Source organism: Corvus cornix, chromosome 13 (assembly GCF_000738735.6).
Source record: "Corvus cornix cornix isolate S_Up_H32 chromosome 13, ASM73873v5, whole genome shotgun sequence".
Classification (NCBI taxonomy): Eukaryota; Metazoa; Chordata; class Aves; order Passeriformes; family Corvidae; genus Corvus; species Corvus cornix.
The window spans coordinates 19,257,787-19,280,989 of NC_046343.1; the positions used below are offsets into that span (position 1 = coordinate 19,257,787).

The 23,203-nt window shown below is 43.6% G+C and overlaps 1 protein-coding gene and 1 long non-coding RNA gene across 4 annotated transcripts in view; one reads left to right on the top strand and one right to left on the bottom strand.

The window, feature by feature from the left end:
- The window catches only part of ATP10B (ATPase phospholipid transporting 10B (putative)), a 60,683-nt gene that overhangs the window by 34,793 nt on the left and 2,687 nt on the right, over nt 1-23,203 (top strand). For all 3 annotated transcript variants that reach the window (XM_020584822.2, XM_039559650.1, XM_039559651.1), the window contains exons 11-20: nt 39-145; nt 848-974; nt 2,441-2,625; nt 5,875-6,187; nt 7,792-7,868; nt 8,410-8,535; nt 9,649-9,849; nt 10,413-10,493; nt 10,601-10,705; nt 11,144-11,331. In XM_020584822.2, the coding sequence (XP_020440411.2) occupies nt 39-145; nt 848-974; nt 2,441-2,625; nt 5,875-6,187; nt 7,792-7,868; nt 8,410-8,535; nt 9,649-9,849; nt 10,413-10,493; nt 10,601-10,705; nt 11,144-11,331 (1,510 nt within the window). The remainder of the gene's footprint in view (nt 1-38; nt 146-847; nt 975-2,440; nt 2,626-5,874; nt 6,188-7,791; nt 7,869-8,409; nt 8,536-9,648; nt 9,850-10,412; nt 10,494-10,600; nt 10,706-11,143; nt 11,332-23,203) is intronic.
- LOC120410726 lies at nt 8,973-10,612 on the bottom strand. Its single transcript, XR_005603056.1, has 2 exons — nt 9,942-10,612; nt 8,973-9,822 (listed from the first exon to the last, which is right to left on the bottom strand). It is a non-coding gene; the product is annotated as an uncharacterized LOC120410726 (long non-coding RNA).

The following is a 23,203-nucleotide window of genomic DNA, read 5'->3' on the forward strand; positions in this document are numbered from 1 at the left end:
GTGCTTAAAATATGGAATCTTTTCCTTGTGTTTCACAGGTGATATTAGTGTAGAGAAGAGACTGAAAAGAATGAAAGAAAAAACACAGAAGCATCTGGACTACTATGCCCGTGATGGACTGCGAACTATGTGCATAGCTAAGAAGGTGAGAGAGCACCGGGCTCTGTACATGTCAATAGAATTACTAGAAAAATACAGTGGTTATAATTCTGCTTCAGACAACTAGCCAGATAGAGCCCATCTTTTTCTCCTTCTATTTGCCTTGTCTGGACTCTTTTTTTCGTCTTTTTCCTCAATATGAACAAATGATGGATTTTAGTCAGTCTCAAAGCATTTATTTCTGTTTCTCTTATGGTAACTCTAGCTAACCTAGTCTACAGTGCTTCCGAGCAAGAAACAAAGAGTCTGCAGAGCAGCCAACCTTTCTTACCTTTGCTTGGCATTCAGCTTTCAAAAATCTTGATCTCAGCCTGAGTTAGTGTATCTTGGTGTATCTTACTTTCATACAGAAGTTGTCAATATGCAACAAATAGGTCATATTCAAGCTCTGGAGAAATGTAAATCAACCCTCAGAAACTGTGCTCTCAGCTAAGCAAGAATTGTGCGAGCAAGAGTTTTTCTAGGTCATATTTTTGATCTCTGCTGTAGGTCATTTGTACAAACTACTTGTTCTTGCAGTTTTCTTTTGGAAAATTTGTGTTAAAGATGACACAGTACTTTTTTACCAGTAAGTAAAGTTACTTAAGTTTACCAGTTTGGATAGGAGTTAAGGCTCTGTGATCCAGAATGTTGGCATTCCTCTCTTATTTAAATTTCAAATAAGAGCTGTTTAAATTGTGTTATGCAGGTCTTGAATGAAGATGACTTTCAAAAATGGGCCAATTTTCGTCGGGAGGCAGAAGCGGCAGTTGATAACAGAGAGGACTTGTTAATAGAGACAGCAGAGCATCTGGAGACCAAACTCAACCTGCTGGGTAGCTAAAAATGAGAGTTGTCATTGTGTGAAGTATCACTTCCTCTCCATGTTGGCAATAAGACAGACAACAGTGTTGTAGTCTATATCTAAAACACTTCCTCTGCAGTTTGGAAATCTCCAGGCTAGGGACGTAAAATCCAATTACAGTGTCTACACAAGTTCTCATACATTTTGGGCAGCAGTAACTTTGAAAAAGTGTACTGAAACTATTTTGTGCCCCGAGCAAAGAACATATACATCAGTTGTTACTGTGGCTCAGCTAACACAGTAGATAATGAAGGTGCTACAATTTAATTGTGCATCCATGTTCTTGGATAAACCTATAAAATACTATAAATTAGCTTCAGTTTTGAGCACAAATTCCAAGGGAATTTTTGTAATTGAACTGTATTATAAAACCCAGTAACTTAAACATGTAGACATTTTGCTACTGAGTTCCTGCTGTTGTTGCATTGTTGTGCTTGCTTTGTGCACTTCGTAAAAGGATGTTTAGTATTAAAACTTACGTTGATTGACATTTTTGCATCATTCATCACCATCATATCTAACATCATTCTGCTAAATTATGGAGCATTCAGTGCTTTCTGTTCTATTCTGTTTCCAAACATTTGTTCTTTAAGACTTTGATTTCTGGAGTTGTCTCAGTCTCATTTTTCCCTGAATTCAGTTTGTGCCTATACTTCATTATCCTGAATTTCTGTGATTGCAGGATATCAGCATTGTGGCTTCTCATAATCTCGGCAGTGATTTTAAAAATTAGAGCAATAATAGTAAATGCCATATGGAGAACACATAAGTGGTAACATAGATCTTGTCAGAATCTGTTACCTTTGCCAATTATTAAGGCTCTATGTGCCCTCACAATTTAATTTCCAAAAAGTGTTCCCTTAAATCGATCTCTATCTTCAATGTACAACAGTTACAGCATCTTCAAACTGACCTCTAGTCGAAGGGGTAAGTATTGTAATGTTCAGATGGTGACTTACCAACATCATCAGGATGAGTGTTGGCATCTAAGTCTGTGCATTTTCAAAAAGAAAATGTACTCTCCTTTTTCTTCTGCATTTGACAACTGAAGCATCTGAATTTACAATAGGGACAGCATGCATTTAAACAGTCAAAGTTCATCTTTTCTGGTTGCTTTGATGGGACTTAATGCAGTATTTCTAAAACGCATATGGTGTGAGTCTTCTGCCAGCACATTGTCATTTTGGATTATTAGGAAGAAATGAAACGCATTGCAAAGAGCAAAATTAAGATTGTTAGACTTGATTGTTGACACATTCAGACCTTAATCTAAATGCAGATCATGTGCCTGTGTTTATTTGCTGGTCAGCCTTGGCTCAATTCTCGGTAAGTTCAAGAGCATGATCATCAAGCAAAGAGCTTTTTTTTGAGCAAGAAAATAGCAACTTGATTTTCAAGAAAAGTAAAATTATTTCTCTTCTTTTCCTGTTTGCCCAGGAGCAACAGGGATAGAAGATCGCCTGCAAGATGGTGTACCTGACACTATTGTGGCTCTCCGAGAAGCTGGGATAAAAATTTGGGTGTTGACAGGAGACAAACAGGAGACAGCAGTGAATATTGCATACTCCTGTAAACTTCTGAACCAAAGGGACACTGTCTTCACCATTAACACTGAAAATAAAGTGAGTAAAGAAAGACAAAATGCAGAGAATTTGCTATCTTGCCCTTTCTTTGTGTCTTGCAGTTTGGCATTCCTTTGCTTTAGATCTCACTCAACAATGAACAGTCAAAAAACTCCACATAGCATTAGGCCAGAATCTCTGCAGACCACACATAATATGGTGAATTGAAATATAAGGCACTTATGTGGTGTTTCATTCAATTAGAATACTCTGATTTTTCCTAATGAAAATATTCTTCTTAAAAATTACCTGAATTGCTAGGTATTACCTGAATTAGTAGCTTTAGGAAGAAAATAATATGCAATTTAAGTGCCTAATTCCTTAATAACATGGATATCTGGATTTCCACCTTACAATGGAAATTTCAGTTTAACCCTAGGTGATATCTTTTACAAGACATTTGGAAAATGCTGTATGAGTCAGCCGAGAAAAAGTATGAAGTTACAGATTTAAGTAAATTCAGAACTTTCTAATTGCATTTTCCCTAACAGGATTAGACTTAATCAGAAATTTATTAGCAAAAAATTTAATCCAGTATCTTTGTTTAAGCAGGGGCCAGTTAAAAACGCAGTCACTTTCTTGATATTCTATGGTGGCAAACATATTTGCTGATGTGCACAAATATTTTGTCAATTTCCATGGGCAACAAGAAGGGCAGGCTGTAGGTGAAGCAAACATAGTCCAAAATGAGGATAATCACCTCAAGGGCAGGTCTTACAGCTCCTGTGAGTCACTAAAACACAGTGAGCAAACTGTGGTGCAATCTATGGCTATTTCTGACAACATCTGTACAGAAGAGAGAAAATAGTCCTAACTTCCAAAGAGGGTAAATGCCATTATGGATGGTGAAAGTAAAAGGCTTTAAACAAACCAATTTGGCTTTTGCTGGATGTGGAGCAATATAAGCAAGGTACCAGGAAAATTATGCCTTAATGCCAGAAAGTGAAATGGCCATCACTATGCACAGCCTCACACCTCATCCCATCAGACATCCGGCCGGGACAGATTGCCTTGTGGATGGATTATGGGGACACCATTGTACAGACATGGTGAAACCAAACCCATTTGCTAAGGAAGGTCAGCCCTGACCAATTCTAAACACAAAATGATCTAAAATTCCAGCTTTGATGCCCTTTTTGCATTTTCTTGCTGGTGACCTCCTACTTCCTATAGAGACCTGAAAGCCCCCTGAGGTGCCCCCAGAGCAGCTGCTGCCTTTTCCCTGCTCTTTTTTTGGCAGCATCATTCATGGCCCTCACTCAGCAGGAATAGGAGGCACAGTGAGTTCAGCTCTTCCAACAGTTGGCACAAGGCTGTGGAGGGCAGGCAGGGCTTCCTTGTGTGACCAGACAAGTCACCCATCTGGATTGTCTCAGCTTTTCCCCCCAGAGAACCAGGGTTTCCAATACAAGCTTGCTTTTCTCAATAAAGCTATTGTGAAGATTAATTAAATATTGTTAAAATACTGACTGTTTGCTTTATGGTAGACAATTGCATAGAACAGTGAGATGGCCTACTTTCTAACTGCTTTTCTTGCAGCAAGTAGCTCTCCAAATGAGAATATTTTATTCTATGCAAATAGCTGTCTCTTTTAATGTCACGGAAATAGAGAAACACGCAATGATGATACGGAATCTGGCATGGAAAACATTCCTTGCTGCAATGTATAATTTCATTTGAAATGCATATCTGCTTTAATCAGAAGCAGAATGAATACATTTAGGATGGAAATTAGAAGGTGGTTTCTGCCAGAGCAGAGATGCTACAGGCAGGACCACCCTGGCTCCTGGAAGTGCTGGCACAACTGCTTACCTACAGCAGCCTCTGTGGCCCTAGATCCAGTCTCAGGAGCAACCTGCATACACACAGGGACTCGTGGGAAACCCCATGGTTCAAGGAATACTGGAGTTTCTCCACAATAAGGTTTAGTTCCCTCCCTTTCAAAACGAAAACAAAGACAAACTTCTGAAACAAGCTCCCAATAGCAGCAGTGAGGAACACAAGTAATATATACAAAGTACTTAACCTGTTAATTTTGCCAGTTAGGTCTTGAAGTGACTTCAGTGTGAAGGGCTTCTGTTTACCCCCTGAGACCAGCAGGCTATTCAAACACTGAGAATGAAATATCTTCCAGGAAGATGCAACGTAAATAGGTAGCTTGGCTGATTTGTTTCAAAAGGCAAGTCAAGGCAAACCAAGAATTTCCACTACTGTTTTTAGTTTATTTGCACAAGGATGATGTTTCTTCAATATTTTTAGGGGATTTAAATTTGCGGGCTAGATGCAGGTTTTTATTAGATGTCAGAGGCACATTTGATTCCAGAACCTCCCACTTAAGTGTAATTTAAATCTTGCAAACATCCTACACATGTACCTTATGCTACATAAAGTGAAAATAGCATTGTAAAGCTGAATCATCACTCAATAAAGCTGACAGAAAAGGTAGAAAAAGGAGTGATTAGCTCCTCAGATATTCATGGCCATGCCACAGAAGGAGGATTTTGAGTATTAAGAGGGAGCAAAATATCTTTGATATAATTTTGGGTTTTCTCTGATAGTGATGTGCCAATTTAGGAGATCTGAATGGGAGAGGTAAGAGTGTTCCCCTTAAGTCTGTTTCTATCTACTACCAAGTCAATTCCAGTTGTTGGCATATAAAAGGGAACTTGATCCAAAATTAAGCAGATTTGCTATGACAGAAGGACTTTCTCTTTGAGGCACAGTCCTGGAAAACATGAAGTTTAACTTCTATTCCTAATTGTGACGCATGCCTGATATGTGACTTAGGGAAGGCCACATTCTGAAAGTTACTGGATAATTTTGAACTTCTTGTTTCTCTTACCACAGTTTATTTCTCAAGGAAGCCAATGCTGCAATATCTCACATCATTCATATCAGAACTAGATTTTTCAATAGCCTTAAAAGAAAAATTCTCTTTTTAATTTCTGAATGCCCAGCATAAATGCAGATATGCCCTCCTGATATAAAGATTATTATATTTTCTCTTAAAATAATTCCTTACTTCAGTTAACTGGCTGATAAAATGTGCAGTGTTTGAAGGATTGGAGGGTGTTGTATTTATTTCAATATGTCAAATCAGATGAATCAGTGCATTTCTCAGTAAGCTTTCCCTAACGTTTTAGGCTTAAACCCACTGGCATGATTATACAAACATGCACTTGGCAAGGTGCTGTGCTGTAAAGGGAGATGGAGATAACTATTTCTCAAACCACGTCTGTTTTCTCACAGGAAACTTGTGAATCTCTCTTGAATTTAACCCTGGAAGAGGTGAGGAAGAACTATGAATATGACAAACCACGGAGTAAATTTTTTGGCATCACCCCAACATCCTTCTCAGCCTCTGAGGCCCCCAGCCCTGAGTTTGGGCTGGTGATTGATGGACAGACACTGAACATCATCTTCCAAGGAGGGTTGGAGGAGAAGTTCCTAGAGCTGACACAGTACTGCCGGTCCGTGCTCTGCTGCCGCTCCACTCCTCTGCAGAAGAGCATGGTAGTCAAGCTCATCCGGAGGCAGTTGAAAGTGATGACCTTGTCCATAGGTACCTCCACTCTGAATCTCACAGGAGAAAGGGGAAGGAGGTTCTTTCTTTAAGAGAAATGTGTAGAAATTTATTGTACGGGGCAGATTTTTGTGCCATAAACAGACGCAGTGAGGAAACAGCATTGATTAATTTTTCCTGATCAAAACCCAAATAAAAGTCCTTTTTCAGCTTTCACAAAGAATATCTGCCCCCCTTTAAACAAGATGAAGACACTCTAAATTCAGAATCTCCCAGCAGTCCCTTTCATGCACAACAGTACAAACGCACATACATATTCCCTCCGAAATGTCCTTGTTTTGGGCCTGGAAAGCACTCAAAATTAGTCAATATTTTATCTTTTCATAAAGCCCTTTTCCTGTCAGATTTTCCCAACTGGTAAAAACAGTTATCTTCAGAGTGGTATTAAGCACTGACTCATTTGCCTTTTACCTCCAAATAATGTGAAATGCTTTGAGGTTTTCTTCCACACTTTTGGTAAGTGATGCCACTAAAATCCTTGCAGAATTGATTTAGATGACTCCAAACTAAAAAAATACACCTCTGTGGACAAAACAGAAAAGGCAGAGTGCTGACTTTCAGCGGGGGAAGACAGGCAGACAATCAATGTGATTGATAATGCAAGCTTCGTTTATTAGCAATACAGAGGCACTTATATAGTGTGAAAGTACATGCTTACCAGTTCTTTAATTAGTTTAAACTTACGAAAGCGCATCCTTACTTCTACATAATTGGGTTAGATAAAAGATAACATTCGGCAAGCTTCTATTATTTATGTTTTGACTTGAGAGATCAAAGATCTTCCTCCCTTCTCATGGTCAGTACATCTTATCAGCACAGGACTGTACCTCCTTAAAACTCCCTTTTGGTTCTCAGGCCTGTTTCTCACACAGGCATTTTCTCATGGAGGCATTTTCTTGTGCAGGCTTTTGCTTGTACAGTTCTTTTATTGATTTGTACCCTTTATCAATGATCCATGTCCCTGATCCTCTAACCATTCTCCAACAGCAGAGTCTGTTGTATTTTTAAAATTTTGCTTTGCCTTACAGTTCAAAACATTAGCTTTCATCCCTCTGCATCATTTACTTTACCAGCTAACTTAATTTACAATCTCTACATTGAAAGCAGCAATCGGCTGTTCTGTCCCTGGAAATTTGGTTATATATTTAACATACTGTTCTGAGTTGAAATGAGCAAGATAATTCTTGAAACTGGCTTGTTACATTGTCATCTGAATAAAATTTTTCATAGATTCAGAGAAAGTAGGGTGTTGCAAAATTGTTCCTGAGTACATGGATTTGGCCAAGCAAAACCACAAAATTATGCTGATGTAAATGATCTTGGGGTGGCTGTGTCACCACCCAGCCGGTCCTAATGCTGGGTTTTGCCCTGGTGGAGCCAAGTCTCCTGGGAAAGAGGGAGGATGTTCCTCCCAAGACCAGAGCCTTGATGTCAAGCTTGATGCCACGTATCAGTTCGCCTGATCAAGATGCATGGTAGTCTGGAATAGTTGAAATAATCAGCACAGCTGAGATTATGTCCTTCTTTTGATGGAGGTAACTTTTCTTGCACTGTTATTGTTCCCTCCTGTCTTCCAACTCTAGGGGATGGTGCAAATGACGTAAGCATGATTCAAGCAGCTGATGTTGGAATTGGAATATCTGGCCAAGAAGGCATGCAGGTATCATCTCAGTTTCTTTCCTTTCCTCTTTTGTCAGGTAGTCCATTGTGGCTTAATAAGTTTCATAGCAACCAACACTCTAAAGTGTCATCTTAAAAATGCAAGGTGGCTTCATAAATTAATATACACTTCATAATTATGGGTCCAGCCAAATAAAAGAACATTTTGAGCCAAAATTAGCATGCAGGGACAAACCTGTGTTTACTTATGAGCCTGGAAAATTAGCAGATGTCTGTCCAGTATTAGGTGAGCAGCTGTATTCTGAATGCTCTCAGCTGCTGCATTTACAGGTTTTGTGGATTCTCTTCCACTGTCTTCTGCCCTGAATCATTTCCCAAACATCCCCCTTCCTTTTCTTCCTGAAATTGAGAGTTCTGCAGAGATTGAAAGTTCCAAATGTGTTCTTGAGGGTTAGTTTGATGGTTTCTTTCTTCCACAATATTAAATAGGAGAGAAGTATTTCACTGTCTATGATGAAATTTCATTGTACAGACTGTGAAAAAGATATACTGTAAATGATGTTCTATTCCTTTTCCCAAAGGCTGTGATGGCCAGTGACTTTGCAATATCCCGATTTAAACACCTCAAAAAGCTCCTTCTTGTCCACGGACATTGGTGCTATGCTCGCCTGGCGAAGATGGTGATTTACTTTTTCTACAAAAATGTGGTAAGATGATTAAAATTATGAAGTTTTCATCCTAGCAAATCTTAATTCCAGATCTGGGGGTTTTTTTTGTCGGTTGTATTTGGTTTTTGCAGGTTATACTCTTACTTTCTATGAAGCTGTAGTTTGTGTTTCTTCATTTTGCAAGGTTATAGTACGCCCCTTCCTTCTTAGCAAGGTGCTGCATAGAGCATTGAGGATAACACAGGCTCTAAATATATTTTGAAATAACATTATTCCAGAGGGAAAAAGGACTCAAGGCTTAGTAAATTTATATGGTAGCACAAGAAATTTTATTAATAATATCTATGAGCCTCAAAATAAAATTTGCATAAGGAATATCAGATTAATAGCACTTGAATGTAGAAGATGAGTGTGCACTAAGAATTGCCTGCCTGTGAAACCTCTGAATTTTTACAGGAATAACTTGAAAGAAAAGATGCAGTCATATCTGTCATTTTTATTAAAAATTTAATGTATACACAAATGAGCTCTGCATTGAAATATAACATAAAATGGAAAAAATGAAGTAATTCAGTTTCTACAAGACTGGGCAAACAAGTCAATTTGACATGAAATACACTCTGAGCATTAAAGGCTTTTTATTTAGAATTCAAGGTATCTTTTGTGGAGTTTTTAATGATTTTCAATAAGGATTACTTCTTATCACTGTTAAAATTTGTAGTGGAAATTAACACTTTTCTTTCTTTGATTGAACATCCTTTTAGAGTTCAAAGGATATTTATTTGCAATGTGAAATAGTTCTCCAGACTGGGATGCTGCTGTTCTTTCATCTCCCCAGTAGCAATAGGGAGCAGCACGCCTTTAATTCCATATGGACAATGAGACTGTAAAAGGATTTTAAAATCTGGTGCTCACAGCTGTGAACAGTTTACTTAATTATTCTCTGATATGTTCTTAAAGAAACATAATGGCTTTTAAAAAGCTGTATCACAGTGGATCACTGTGAAACAGACACTTAAGATATACTGCGTTATGGAATGAAGTGCAGTGCCTTTAACCAAAAAACCTGTCTCTTAGGATACTCTGTTACAAACCGATGTCCCACATAAACGTCACAGGTGGAACTACGTGTTTGTATTTGCTTCTCCACAGTGCTACGCCAACCTGCTCTTCTGGTACCAGTTCTTCTGTGGGTTCTCAGGCAGCACCATGATAGATTACTGGCAGATGATTTTTTTCAACCTCTTCTTCACCTCAGTGCCCCCTCTTCTCTTTGGAGCCCTTGATAAAGATGTTTCTGCAGAAACACTCCTACGTCTGCCCGAGCTGTACAAGAATGGACAAAATTCAGAGGTATGTCATGATTGCTAAAATAACTGCTTGATAATACCAAGGTAAACAGGTTTTTTGGTTTAGGAATGAGGGAAGGAAGAGTTTAGGCTTACTTGGAATGTTGAAACAACAGGAGCCCAGCCTTCTGTCTCTCCAGTATTGAATTCCACTCCACGGGAGCTGTCACCCCTGCCACTAGATAAGTTTACTATGACAAATAGTCAAATTAAAATGGCAAAAAATAAATGCTTCACTAGAAGAAAGGATTTTTTACCAAATTTATAACTCTAGAAAGAGTTTTGATAAAGAATTTGAGCCATAATATCCCTTCTGAAGGGATGCGACAGTGAAATACAGCTTTTAAGACTCCTTATAGAATTGTTAATATTCCTAAGGTTTAGTTTTACTTAACACAGAGATAAGCCTTTGGCTTAATCAGTGGCACAGGAGGCATTTACTCGTGGAGGAGACCAGTTAGCAATAATCAGTAGTCTGAATGGAAGAAAAACAGACAGCAATTATGTTTACAGGACAGACTAGAGACGTATATATCCCATCATAACTACTGTCATTAACTCTTGCAGATATACAACAGATCAACTTTTATTATTACAATGTTGGATGCCTTCTATCAGAGCCTCATTTGCTTCTTTGTCCCCTATTTCGTAAGTAACAGGCTCATTAATATTCTCAGGGTCCTGTCCTCCTTAGAAGTAGGAAATTCAGTTCTGAATAGTCAGGGCTCACCACAGTCTCTCTACCTGTTTTGTAGGCGTACGAGGACTCTGACATAGATGTGTTTTCCTTTGGAAACCCCATCAACACCATTTCCCTCCTGACCATTCTCTTGCACCAGGCTCTAGAAATGAAAACATGGGTACGTGTTTGACTTTTCCTATTCACAGCACTCTTGGTTTTTTGTGAAAGTTGCATCCCGTGTAAGCATGGAATATCATTTACCTGAATTCTGGGTCACAGAGTAAGTAAAAGTTGAGCTGAGATTTCACATAGTGCCAGAATTTTTTATTGGCCCCAGCTTAATATTGTCATGTGCACAGTGACAGAATTTTTTTCTATCATGCCTTTGGACAGGATAGTACACAATATCTGCATACTTCAATATATGAGGAAGTGTTACTTAGAGAACTGGATTCATTGTTGTTTTCTAAATTCATTTCTGGCTAATTCTTCTACTGCAGATTTCAGTCAAACACACTGTTAGATGCATTCTTTCCAACTGTCTCCGTCTCCTCCTGTCTTACACCCAGTCAGGGTCTCACAGGCATCACTTAATTTTCTGCACTTGTGCTTGCAGACTCTGCTCCAGCTAGGAACAATGATCTGCAGCGTGGCCTTTTACCTCATATTCTCGCTGATCTACAACACTGCCTGCCTGGTCTGCAACCCGCCCACCAACCCTTATTGGATTATGGAGAGACAGCTCAAAGACCCCATCTTCTACTTACTGTGCCTTATTACCCCTGTGATCGCACTCTTACCAAGGTTTGAATGTTTTCCTCTCATTTTTCCTTTTGTGGGTTTGTAGACATGTGAGTGAAGAAACAATAACGATGTGTACAGATATGTGATTGCCTTGGTTTGAAAGACAGGTGTCTGCTAAGGAAGGCAGAAGCCTCCCTTGGAATGGCAGATGCAGCCCTCTTCCCTCCGAGATATTATAATTTTGAAATCAAGGGCTTTTAGGCAAAAATGTGGGAAATAGGAATAACAGTTCTTTACTATTATATATACAACCAGTCAAACAAACAACAATAACTATGGCAGTAACAGCAAACAATCACAAACCCAGTCCCAGCCTTCTCGGCTGTCAGGCCCTTTCCCCTCGGGTGCAGTTCCGCTCGCAGCCGGCAGGGGTGCTGGTGGCTCCCGGTGAGCAGGGCAGGTGCAATGGATCCCCCGCGGCTGCAGGGGGCGCTCCGGAGAGAGCTCGGGGAGCACACGGCACTGGTGGCCTGGGATCCCGGGAAGGGATGGAACAAAGACTTCACAAACCCCTGGGCAGCCGATCCCAGTGTCCAGCTGGACCCTCGGGAACAGCAGGCTGGAGTGGCAGGCTGGAGCGGCAGGCACGAGCACAAATCCCAGGTGGCAGACGAGATGTATCCAAGTGGGGAACCCCCTGGGGGTTTGGGCAGGCAGGGCAAGCACGGCTACAACGTAGCGAAGGCTCGAAGCAGCGGCAGGGCAGGGCGGCCACAGCCTGGCCTCCAGCGGGGCAGGGAAGGAGGCTTTGGGATCCCAGGCCAGGGCTTTCCAGCACAAGGAAAAGCAGCTGAAGCAAGCTGACTCCTCTCTGTCCGAAGCTGGAGACCCAACTGCCCACACACTCAGGTGAAACAAAAGGAGCAGCCAGGTCTTTTGTCTCTCTTAAGCACCCAGGGATTTGTTGTCTTAGTAACAGTTTGGGGGGAAAATTCCTTTAACAGAAAAAAACTAGACCTCTTAAAACCCCAACAGTGATGTGTCAGACACATGTGCTGCACAGGGATAATTGATCAGTGTGGAAGTCAGGTGCCTGCGTTCAACCTTCCAGATCATAAACCATTCATTTATTCAGTTATGCAACCCTATATAAGTCACTATATACCTTCTACTTTTCCCATAAGGAAAACCTTTCTTACTGGGTTGCATCAAAGTTTACCAGTACAGATCTGCTATGCTATTTTTCACTGTCTTATCCACAATGTTGTTAAGCAGATCAAGAATATAAGCAAGTCTTTCAAATATTCCTTTATGTTTGAGAATTATGAAATATATCCTCAGTTTTAAGTACATTAGTGTGCATTACTAACTGAATTTAAGAGCGTTTCTATATGAGAAAAATATACTGCATCTAGAATTTTAGTTTTACTCTGTGTCACTGTTGTACCAAGACAGCACAAAGAACAACACGGATTCAGGACTGGGTTCAAAGTCCAGAGAATGGCTCTCTTTAATTATATAATTCAGCCTTTATAGCTTTATTCGCAAGGGTGGCATAAAACCATTGGATGCTTGGCCATCCACCTCCCAGAGGGATTGGCTGAACGGCATATCACCCATTTTCAAAATATTTTTCCCAGTATGGAAACAAAGGCACAAACAGCTTGTGCACCTGTGAGATAGTTTACAAAACACAGACCTCTTTCCCAGCTGGTTAGCGTGAGAAAGGAGACTTTCACAGGCAGCTGTAAAAATACAAAAATTTCTCTGCCACCTCTCTTAGCATCTACAATTCCCCCTTTTTGTTTTAAAGACCAAAAAGGTAGTGTTTGTAATCCTCTGCGGGATCCCTTGCAGCGAGGAGAACAAACACAGCAAAAAGGATCTGTTTGGTAATGGCTGTTACCAAGCTAAATCTAGATCAGATACTAACTTAGTGTAGGCAGAGAGATTCTCCGGCAATGCTATGGGAAATATATCTAGCAAATCCAGCTATATGTCCAGTCATTAATCCTAAATAGCCTTAAGGGCTCTACATCATTTACTAATTCTGAATAGCCTTAAGGGCTCTAACATTCTACATAACATTCTGACTCCATAGCCTGAGAAATTTGAAGTTCAATCTCTAAAATTCAGTGTCTGCTTGTAGAAGGACCTGGCTGATGGTCGACATCTTGGTCATCATCAGAGGGATCATTCGCTGAATGATCTACATTCTGGTCATCATTTGAAGGTTGCCTTGGAGGTTGCCTGTTCTGCTGCTGGTGTCGCAGGTCAGGCCGAATGCATCTTGCAGGTAGCCATCGTACCCCAGTATCTGTGGAAACGCAAGCATTACCATGACCCCAAGCAATGAGCTCATGAGGGCCTTCCCACTTCTTAGTGAGGAGGTCCTGTACCCAGACTTTTGCTCGAGGCAGGTGCGTCTCGCCTGAAGACTGCCATGAGAGTAAATGGTTCAAAATAACAGGATTGTTTGAATTTTGTGGTATTGTATATAATGCTTTTTCTAGTCGGCTCTGTGGGGTTTCTCCATGCATTCCCCCTTTTTGTTTCTCCAGAACATGCTTCAAAGTGCTGTGAGTGCATTCAACAATGGCTTGGCCAGTAGAAGAATGCGTAATACCCAAAGTATGATCTACACCCCATAGGTGCAGAAACTGCCACGTCTTCTGAGAGACATAGGCAGGGCCATTATCAGTTTTCACAGAAGGCACACACAAGATTGAGAAAGCGAGTTTCCAATGGGAAATGACATCGCGGCCTTTCTCCCCAGTATGAGCAGATGCCCACATAGCTGAGGAGAACGTGTCAATAGACACGTACACATACTTAAGTCTGCCAAATTCAGGAATGTGTGTTACATCCGTCTGCCAAAGCTGCAAGGCTTTTAGGCCTCTGGCGTTTACCCCCAATGGCAGAGGTGCAGCGAGTCCGTGACAGTCAGCACAAACACTGACAATGTTCCGAGCCTCAGTTGGCTTTAGGTGGAGCTGCTTCTGCAGGGTATGCGCACTTTGATGGAAAAAACTGTGCGATGCTTTAGCTTGTGCAATTTTGTCAGGCTGAGGCGCCACCCAGGCAGGATTAGCTAGCCTGTCAGGGCTAGCATTGCCTTCTGTTACGAAACCTGGCAAATTGGTATGGCTTCGAATATGCAAAATGTAATATGGATGCACTCGAGCTTGAATTGCACTCCACAAGGCTCTCAATAGTGAAAACAGAGCCGCATTATTCACTTCCTTCAAAAGTGAACAATCTAAGTGTTGGGTTGTATCTGCTACATAGGCAGAATCAGTGACCAAATTCAAAAGAACCTGAGAGAACTGCTGAAAAACCATGGTGACAGCCCTCAGTTCAACCAGCTGAGCTGAGCCTGACTCATGGCCTTCCAGCACCTGCCACTCAGATCCTTCCTTCCAGGTAACAATAGCTTTACCAGTTTTCCCGGACCCATCGGTGAAGACGGTGGGCCCTTTCACTGCCACCCGACTATTTTTGGTCATAAAGTGAAGCTTGTTGATTTTGCCATTTGCACTAATTTGTGGCTGGGCAGATGATAAGCAATCTGTCCCGAAAAGTTTTGCAGCACACTTTGCAAAGGAGCACTGTTCATAAGGCTCCACTCAAAGTATTCCTGCCAAATCGGAATAACAATTGTTACAGGATCTGCTGCCATTAATTGCAAACACTGATGACAGCATTTGATTATCAGACAAGCAATCAATTCAAACAAAGTAGATGCTGTCTTTTTTGGCTGATGTGGCAAAAAAACCCATTCCAGGATATGCAAAGGCTTGGGCTAACGCTGTCCCTGGCTCATTTCCACGAGCTCTGAAATGTCCTCAGTCAGAAGAAAACGCAGTGTTACTTCTGTGACGTCCTACAGGACCAGCTTCAGCAGCAGAAAGGCGCTGGCTGGGCACACGTGCTGACTCCTCTACAGAGAAGGCGCTTCAGGGAACCAATGGTCTGGGCCCACATTAACCCAGAGGCAAAGGAAAAGAGAGGAGCTTCTGGTCTGGCTTCTAACAGGTTTATTGTCAGAAGTTCAGCAACCAGAACATGGCAATAATCATAATGGTGCCGAGAGGCTTTTCCCTCAGTTTTATAGGGGGTTTGAAAACCGCGGGGAGAGGGAAGGCAACCAATGAGTTACAAGCCAGGGGGAGGATACAATTCAACAAGAACCAATGGGGGAAACCGGGAGGCAGGAGTTACAACAAAGAACCAGTGAACAACTGAGTAACAGAGAATTTTCCCGAATAGGGGGAGGCGGTTTGGACCCAGGTGCCGCCCAGGGGGACGTGGCTTAGGTCTCTGTGCCACCTATCGACTCTCCCTCATTTTCACTGTCCTGGGTGGGGAATTCTACCCAAGGGAGTGCCCTGAATTGATTGACATTCCCCTGTCCCAGCCCAGCAGTGGGCTGGGTCACAGCAACATGAGGCCACTGTTTATTCCATTGGCCAATGATACCTGTAGGATGTAGATCTGGAATGGTAATGAAAACAGTGATATCAATGGAGGGATCCACTCAATAAACCTGACAAGCAGAAACAGCCTACTGTACCTCCTCCAGCACTTGTCGCACTTCAGGAGTCAATTTTCGAGGTGAATTCAACTCAGGGTCCCCCTTAAAAGTATTAAAAAGCATGGAAAGTTGTGCCGTGGTTAGCCCTAGATAAGGACGTAACCAATTAATGATACCCAGCAATTTCTGAGCATCATTCAAGGTCTTAATAGAATCCGAGAATTGCACCTCTTAGTTTTGTATGGTCAGATCCAGAATTTTGACTCCTAAATACCTCCAAGGAGGATGCTGTTAAACTTTCTCCAGAGCCACTTGCAAGCCGTAAGAGTGCAGAGCAGCGAGCAGCTGAGGCTGTATCCTCAGCAGCTCATCTTGAGTGGATGCTGCCACCAGGGTATCATCCATGTAATGGTAGCAGCATGCATCAGGAAATTGCTCATGGACTCCAGACAGAGCCTGAGCAACATACCATTGGCAGACAGTCGGGCTGTTCTTCATGCCCTGAGGTAGAACCTTCCATTGATACCTCTGCGCAGGTTCGTCATTGTTAACTGCAGGCACAGAAAAAGCAAATTTTGGCTTGTCATCAGGATGCAAAGGAATAGTGAAAAAGCAATCCTTCAAATCAATGATCAGGATTTCCCACCCTGTTGGGATCATGGTGGGTGAGGGCATACCAGGTTGTAATGTCGCCATAATTTCCATCACTGCATTGACTTGTCGGAGATCCTGTAACAATCTCCATTTCCCTGATTTTTTCTTAATTACAAAAACAGGAGTGTTCCAGGGACTAGTAGAAGGCTCAAGATGTCCCTGTTTTAATTGTTCCTGGACTAACTGGCGAAGGGCAACTAATTTCTCCTCTGGTAGAGGCCACTGGTGAATCCAAATAGATTTGTGTACTAGCTACTTCAAAGGCAGCGTAGGATATACTGCACCCTTCGGCACAGTGGCCCTCACCAAAAATTTGTCCCAATCCGCACCCCACAAGCTGCCAACACATCCCATCCCCAGAGGTTAAGCAGAGCTCTAGCGATATAGGGCCGAACTGTAGCTGTTTGCCCCTCTGCATTTTTCACCACCACAGGTCGTTTGCTTAAATAGCTCTATGCGGTTCCTCTCAACCCTGCGATGGCCGACCCTGCAGGGGCCAGAGGCCAATTGGAAGGCCATGCAGAGGAGGAGATAATTGTCACATCAGCGCCAGTGTCGATCAAACCTCGGAGCTGGATCTTAGGCAACTGGGCATCTGGCAGGATTGCAGTACGCATCATCTGCAGCTTTTTGCTGGAGATGTCTGCAGTCCAGAAGACCCGAGGAGGTCCCATAGATCCAAAGCCACCATCTCCACAACTGCCTTGTTCTGCCCTGGGAACACATGACTTAAAAGGCACAAGTTGACCAATTCTAGTCTCTTCAGGAATAGTAACGGGGGGGTGGGTGTGGAAACCATAGCACAAATCTGACCTGTAAAGTCAGCATCAATAACTCCTAGGTGTACAAAGATCCCTTGAAGAGTGGCACTAGATCTGCCCACAAGCAATGCACTGAATCCCTGTCCCAGGGGCCCAAATGCATCCAAGGGAACCTTATGAACACAACAGGAGTCTAAGATGACTGTTGCTGCAGTGTGCACATCCACCCCAGCTGATGCCCGGGTGCTGGCTGCAAGCTGGCTGAGTAGGCCTGTGTCGGAGGAGCTTGGGGAAACATTTGTACCTGGGCGCAATTCCCCCATGCGCCCCCCAGCCCATTTTTTCCTGGGTGTAACAGGGCTCGACCATCGACATGATATGCAGATTGACAGTAGTCTGAGGAATGACCCGGCCTACCACACCTCTTGCATAGAACAATTCCCCTGTTTTCCTTATTTCTATTCTTTTGCCTAATCTGTTTCTGCTTGTCCCCAGTCTTAGGCTGTCCTTTTTGTCCACCAGAATTTACTTGAAGAGGCCGTAGAACTGCAGCCAGAGCAGACCTATGCTCCACAGATCCCACCTTAGCACAGGCTTCAACATTCTGTGTAAGCGTGGGTTCCCCTGGCAAGGCATCAATAATCCTTCTGCACTCATCATTAGCATTATCTCTTGCTAGCTGTCTGCACAACAGCTGCCTCACGGCCTCATCCTCAACTTGCTTCTCAAGGGCCACAGCAATCTTTTCCACAAAAGACAAAAAGTGCTCTTTTGGCCCCTGAGATATTTTCACATACCGTGTTTTAGGAGCAGCCATGTCTATGCCCTTTAATAAGGCTCCCATACCAATCCTCTGAGCCTGTTCAAGGATCTGAGGATGCCAGGCAGCTTGGGCATCAGGGTCTCCATAGTTACTGAGTCCCATGAGAGCATCTGCAGGAACTCTACATCTGGGATCAGTTTGACGCAACTGCATATTCCCAGCTGCAGCCTTCTCAGCCATCCTTCTCCAGTCAGCTTCAAAAACTTGATATTGTACAGGTTGAAATAACACCTGACCTAAATGCTTAATATCAAATGGAGAAAGCAGATCAGTATTCAGTACTCTAATAATCTGCATGACCTCAGGAGAACCCAATCCATACTGAGCAACCTTAGTTTGCAGATCCTGTACCACTTTCCAGGCAAAGATTCCATGCTTGTCAGGCTGGCCTGAATTAGGAAGAGCCTTTTGTACAGAAAAGCTTGGAGTTTACCCTCTGTATCTCTATCAACTTGGTCCCTCGTTAGATCACTTTGACCTGCCTGATTCTGAGGTAAGGTAGCAACCTGTTCAGGTCCCCTTTCCTCTTCAGGCATCCCAACTCTTTCTAGTAAATCCCAATCCCCAGCTTCCAATGCCCACCTTTTAAGCTCCTCCCAGGACTGTTTTGAATATTTTGGGCGAACAATCACCGTGCATTCTGGAAGGGTCCGAGGGCGGTTGCGAGTTGGCCGAGTTCCGGATTGCTGGCGCCTGAGTGCCTTCACAGCCTCCCGTAGCGACGTAAGCGTTTCCGTAGCAACGCTGCTCGCATCGTCAGACGGAGGTGTGTCCGATCTCCCGGGAGGCTGACAGGACGCAGGCGCCGGGAGAGCGGGCGGTGCGGCGGCGGCGGGGGCTGGAGCGGCGGGGGCCGCAGGCAGCGGCATGGAGGGCAGCGATGTACACTCGCGGTGGTACGGCTTGGAACGCTGCCACTTGGGGCGGCATGGCTGTCCCTGCAGGCGCTGTCATCTGCGCAGGCGCTACGCTCGGTGCCTCGGCCGGGGTTGGCTGCGCCGATGTCGGCGCGCGTCCACCAACGGCAGCCTGCCGCACCAGCTCTGGCAGCGCTGCGAACTGCTGCATCGCTTCACGTAAAACAACCATAAGTTGTTGCATTAAAGCGTCCTTCCCCAATGGCTGTGGGGTCTGTGGCTGCACCAGAAGCTGCCCGGCTGTCGAAGCATGCGCCTGATACACGAGCGCTGCGGGTCCCGGAGAAGGACCGGGAGGCACCGGAAGCGTGGCCACAGGAGACGATGGTGCCACACCCGCGCTCCGTAACGGCACAGCCGGACCCTGCGGCGCCAATACAGCTGGTTGCTGCACGGCAGGCACCGGTACCGGGTTCGGCTGCCGAGCCTCCGGCACCGGGGCCGCCCGCGGAGCAGCGGCCGGCATCGGACCCGGCCATGGAGCAACAGCCGGCGCCGTGGCCGTCTGCAAAGCGGCAGGCTGTAGCTCGGCGGGCAGCGCCGCGCTTGTCCACAGAACAGCAGCCGCCGACACCGCAGTCTGCGGAGCAGCGGGCTGTGATGCGGCCGGCAGCGCCAGACCCGGCTGTAAAGCGGCATGCGCCGGGGCAGCGGGAGGCGTCGCACTTGTCCACGGAGGAACAGCTGGCACAGCGGCTGCCTGCAAAACGGCAGGCGCCGGGGCAGCGGCCGCCACGACACCCCCGACCTCTCCCAGTTGTAGCCAAGGCGGGGCCGTGGGGAGATCCCGGGACAGCACTCGAGATGGGTGGCTGGACGAGCGGCTGTAACACGGAGGGGGGAGGGGAAGTCGGTGGGGCGAAAGGTGGCGGGCGGTCCAGCTCTTGAACTGGCTCAGAGCATCTTGCAGGGACATAATTCCACGGGGAGGGGTGAGATCCCCGCTGCGTCTCCCGGCCTCGTCTCGGAGAGAGGGTGAGCGTACTGTTCATGGTCTCTTGAGTTAGACCTCCCTCAGTTAACTCATCATCTGCTGCAGATCCCGCAGAATCTCCTCCCCCAGATTCATCAGAGCTTGGGTGCTCCTTTTTATCTCTTCCTGTCGCCCACTTCGCAATCACCTCGTACAAGGTCCCCCATGTACGAAATAAATCGACTACATTCTTATCGCCAAATGCGACCTCTTGTATTAATTAATTCCCCGGCCTTTTCCAGGTTTCTGGGCTCAGAGCATTGTCAGATTCTGCGGTAAACCCATGGGCGGCAGCCCAGTCAAGTATCGCACAGAGAGCTTCATCACTTATAGCAGCTCCTGAGATCGTTATCACAGATTTAAAAGCAGAATTACCGTGTTTTCTTTTGAAACTCTATGTCCCATCTTCGCAGCTTAGGGTCCTGTCCCCGCAGCTCGGGGCGGCGGGGTGGGGGGAGGGGGTGGGGGGAGGAAGAGACGCGTACCTTCTTGAGTCCGGTTACGGTTGCAGTACACATCGGCCGGTCACCAGATGTCGCTGTTGTACCAAGACGGCGCAAAGAACGACACGGATTCAATATCGGGTTCAAAGTCCAGAGAATGGCTCTCTTTAATTACATAATTCAGCTTTTATAGCTTTATTCGCAAGGGTGGCATAAAACCATTGGATGCTTGGCCATCCACCTCCCAGAGGGATTGGCTGAACGGCATATCACCCATTTTCAAAATATTTTTCCCAGTGTGGAAACAAAGGCACAAACAGCTTGTGCGCCTGTGAGATAGTTTACAAAACACAGCCCTCTTTCCCAGCTGGTTAGTGTGAGAAAGGAGACTTTCACAGGCAGCTGTAAAAATCCAAAAATTTCTCTGCCACCTCTCTTAGCATCTACAATGCTGTATTGCAAAAATCAGATATGTTAAAGATAACCTTAATTGAGATTGGATCATACTTGGAAATGAATAATTATTGTGATGTGTTGCTGAAAAAAAAACGGTTTAAAAACATAATGATTCTGTTCCCATATATTTGCATATTCATTATGCAAAACTTACTGCTTTTGGTGTTCAATACCTTACTATACATATATGTTTTGAGTTGCAGCGCTTGTTTCAAACATTTATTTATTATATTTGCTTGGACATTGGAAGAAATGGGTTAGTTTGACTAGCTTGCTAGTTTCATTCTCATCCTAATTCCCATGAAGTAGTGCAGCACACTGGTATTACAAAATTCAGGGCAATATTTTTAGTATCTGATTTTGTAAATATTTTAAGGCATGTGAGCCTTAACTTTGACTGCAAAGGAACCTTTCAAGACTAGATGGTATTTTTCTTCAAATCTTTATTATTATTGTCCCATTTGAGATGCTCTTGTGATTTCACGTTATATGGTATAAGTTCAGATCAGAATAAATAGCACAGTTCAGTACAATCTCATGTCTTCTAGGCAGGGCATCCTTTTCCAGTATGTTTGCTCCTGTGAGATTTTACCTATCAGCCCACATTCACAGTGTCAATTTTGACCCTGAGCATTCTACTGAGAGCTCCATCAAGCGCATGGTTAGAGAACTCGTATCTCCATCTTGGGATTTTAGCACAGTTAAGCTCTTAGCAGGTTACTGAAGGTAAGGGCTATATCTTCATATCTTCAAATCTGGAGAACTGCTGTTTCTTCGTATACGTACCCTAGACTATTTTCTGCACAGTCCTTCATCTGCAGAATATCCAGGCCCCGTTTCTGCTGCAACGGAGCTGTGCCAGTAGAATACAGCACTGGTGAAACCACATTTTGCTAAAATGTACTGAGTTGTAAGTTCCATTCCATGGTCCATCTCACTGTGCTGCTTGCTCCGTATCTCCTCACTTGGAGTCTTGATGTTCTGGTTTCCTTCTAAGAGGTTTTTTAAAAATCATTGCTCTCCTGTGTTCTTCCCCTCAGTATCGCCTTTTGTTCAAGCTGCAGCACTCACGGGGAGGCTTGGCCTGTGCCCTGCCTTCTCCAGTCTTTCTGTGGAGCACTGTCTGGCATTGCTTTGCACATCTGCATCTCAATACTGCCTCTGCACTTCGTTTCTCGACACAAACCACACAGGATTATGTACAAAAGCCCACAAGTCTGAGAAGAAAGGGGTCTAAATTTCATGTTTATATATTGGCAAGCAAAGGCACTGTGTCTCTTGGAGTTTTTCCACATGTGAACCTGATTATTTCCTCAGTTGTGGAAGGCAGACTATGCTCTGCCAGGACACCTGCAGAGACCCAACAGGTAATCAGGCCTCACACCCTGCAAGGCTGTGGGAAGGTCAGGATAAAGTGAGAGAAGTTCACAGGAGGGGAGACACAGTTTCCCATCCCTACTCTGTCCTCCTCTCTAGTTTACCTGGAACTTGCAAAAAGAAAAAGAAATCGAGCTGAAGGGAAAGACACAAGACAATGTGATCCACAGCAGATTTATATACAGATAATCTTGGGCTCTCCCATGCTCTTAACTTCCAGACCAGAATTGAGATTCTGTTGATATTGACCAGCCTGAACACAGGCACAAGCAAATAGACATTATCCACTGCTGCTTGAGCAAGGCTGAGAAAGTCATTGCCTTAAAATCCCCTTCTGTACTGAGTGTCGTTTGTTAGCTTTTTAATGTTGTTATTTCTGTTTATGCACACATTTAGGACCAGGATGTGAAGATGGCAGCTTTTTCAATGGAATTCACAGAGTACCTATGTTTGTTTTAAAATACATGTTGAAGCCACCTATGTAAAGGTCAAATCCTAATAAAAAGGTGCTTTGAAAGAGACTTTGGTTTTCACACAAAGCTGACATGACAGGGAGAGAGGATATATGCTTTCTCACAGCACACAATATTTGGTTACATAAATTCTCTATTCTGCAAAGGGCAGGTAGGACACTTTTGTTGCTGCTTTCTGAAAGAATCCAAAAGGTGAGGTTTTTAATTTCTTCTTTTATCTAACAAATTAAGATCCCTTCTTTAGCTGTTTTAGCAATATAAATTCAACTTCCATCTTTTCCAATATTGCATCTCTTGATGAGATTTTTTCTATTTTTCTTCACTGTTCAGGAAAAAAGTAGTAATAAATACTGAAAAAATGATCATATATACATATAGTTGACTCTATACTGTGGATACAAAATGCTGCTAGCAAGAATTTTTCTTGCTTCTTTCCAGTCCCGTGAGGTACTTTTCTCTCTCACGGAAGATATTAGTGGAGTTCTATAAACTATGAACACCTGCGACCTTGCAAAACTTTG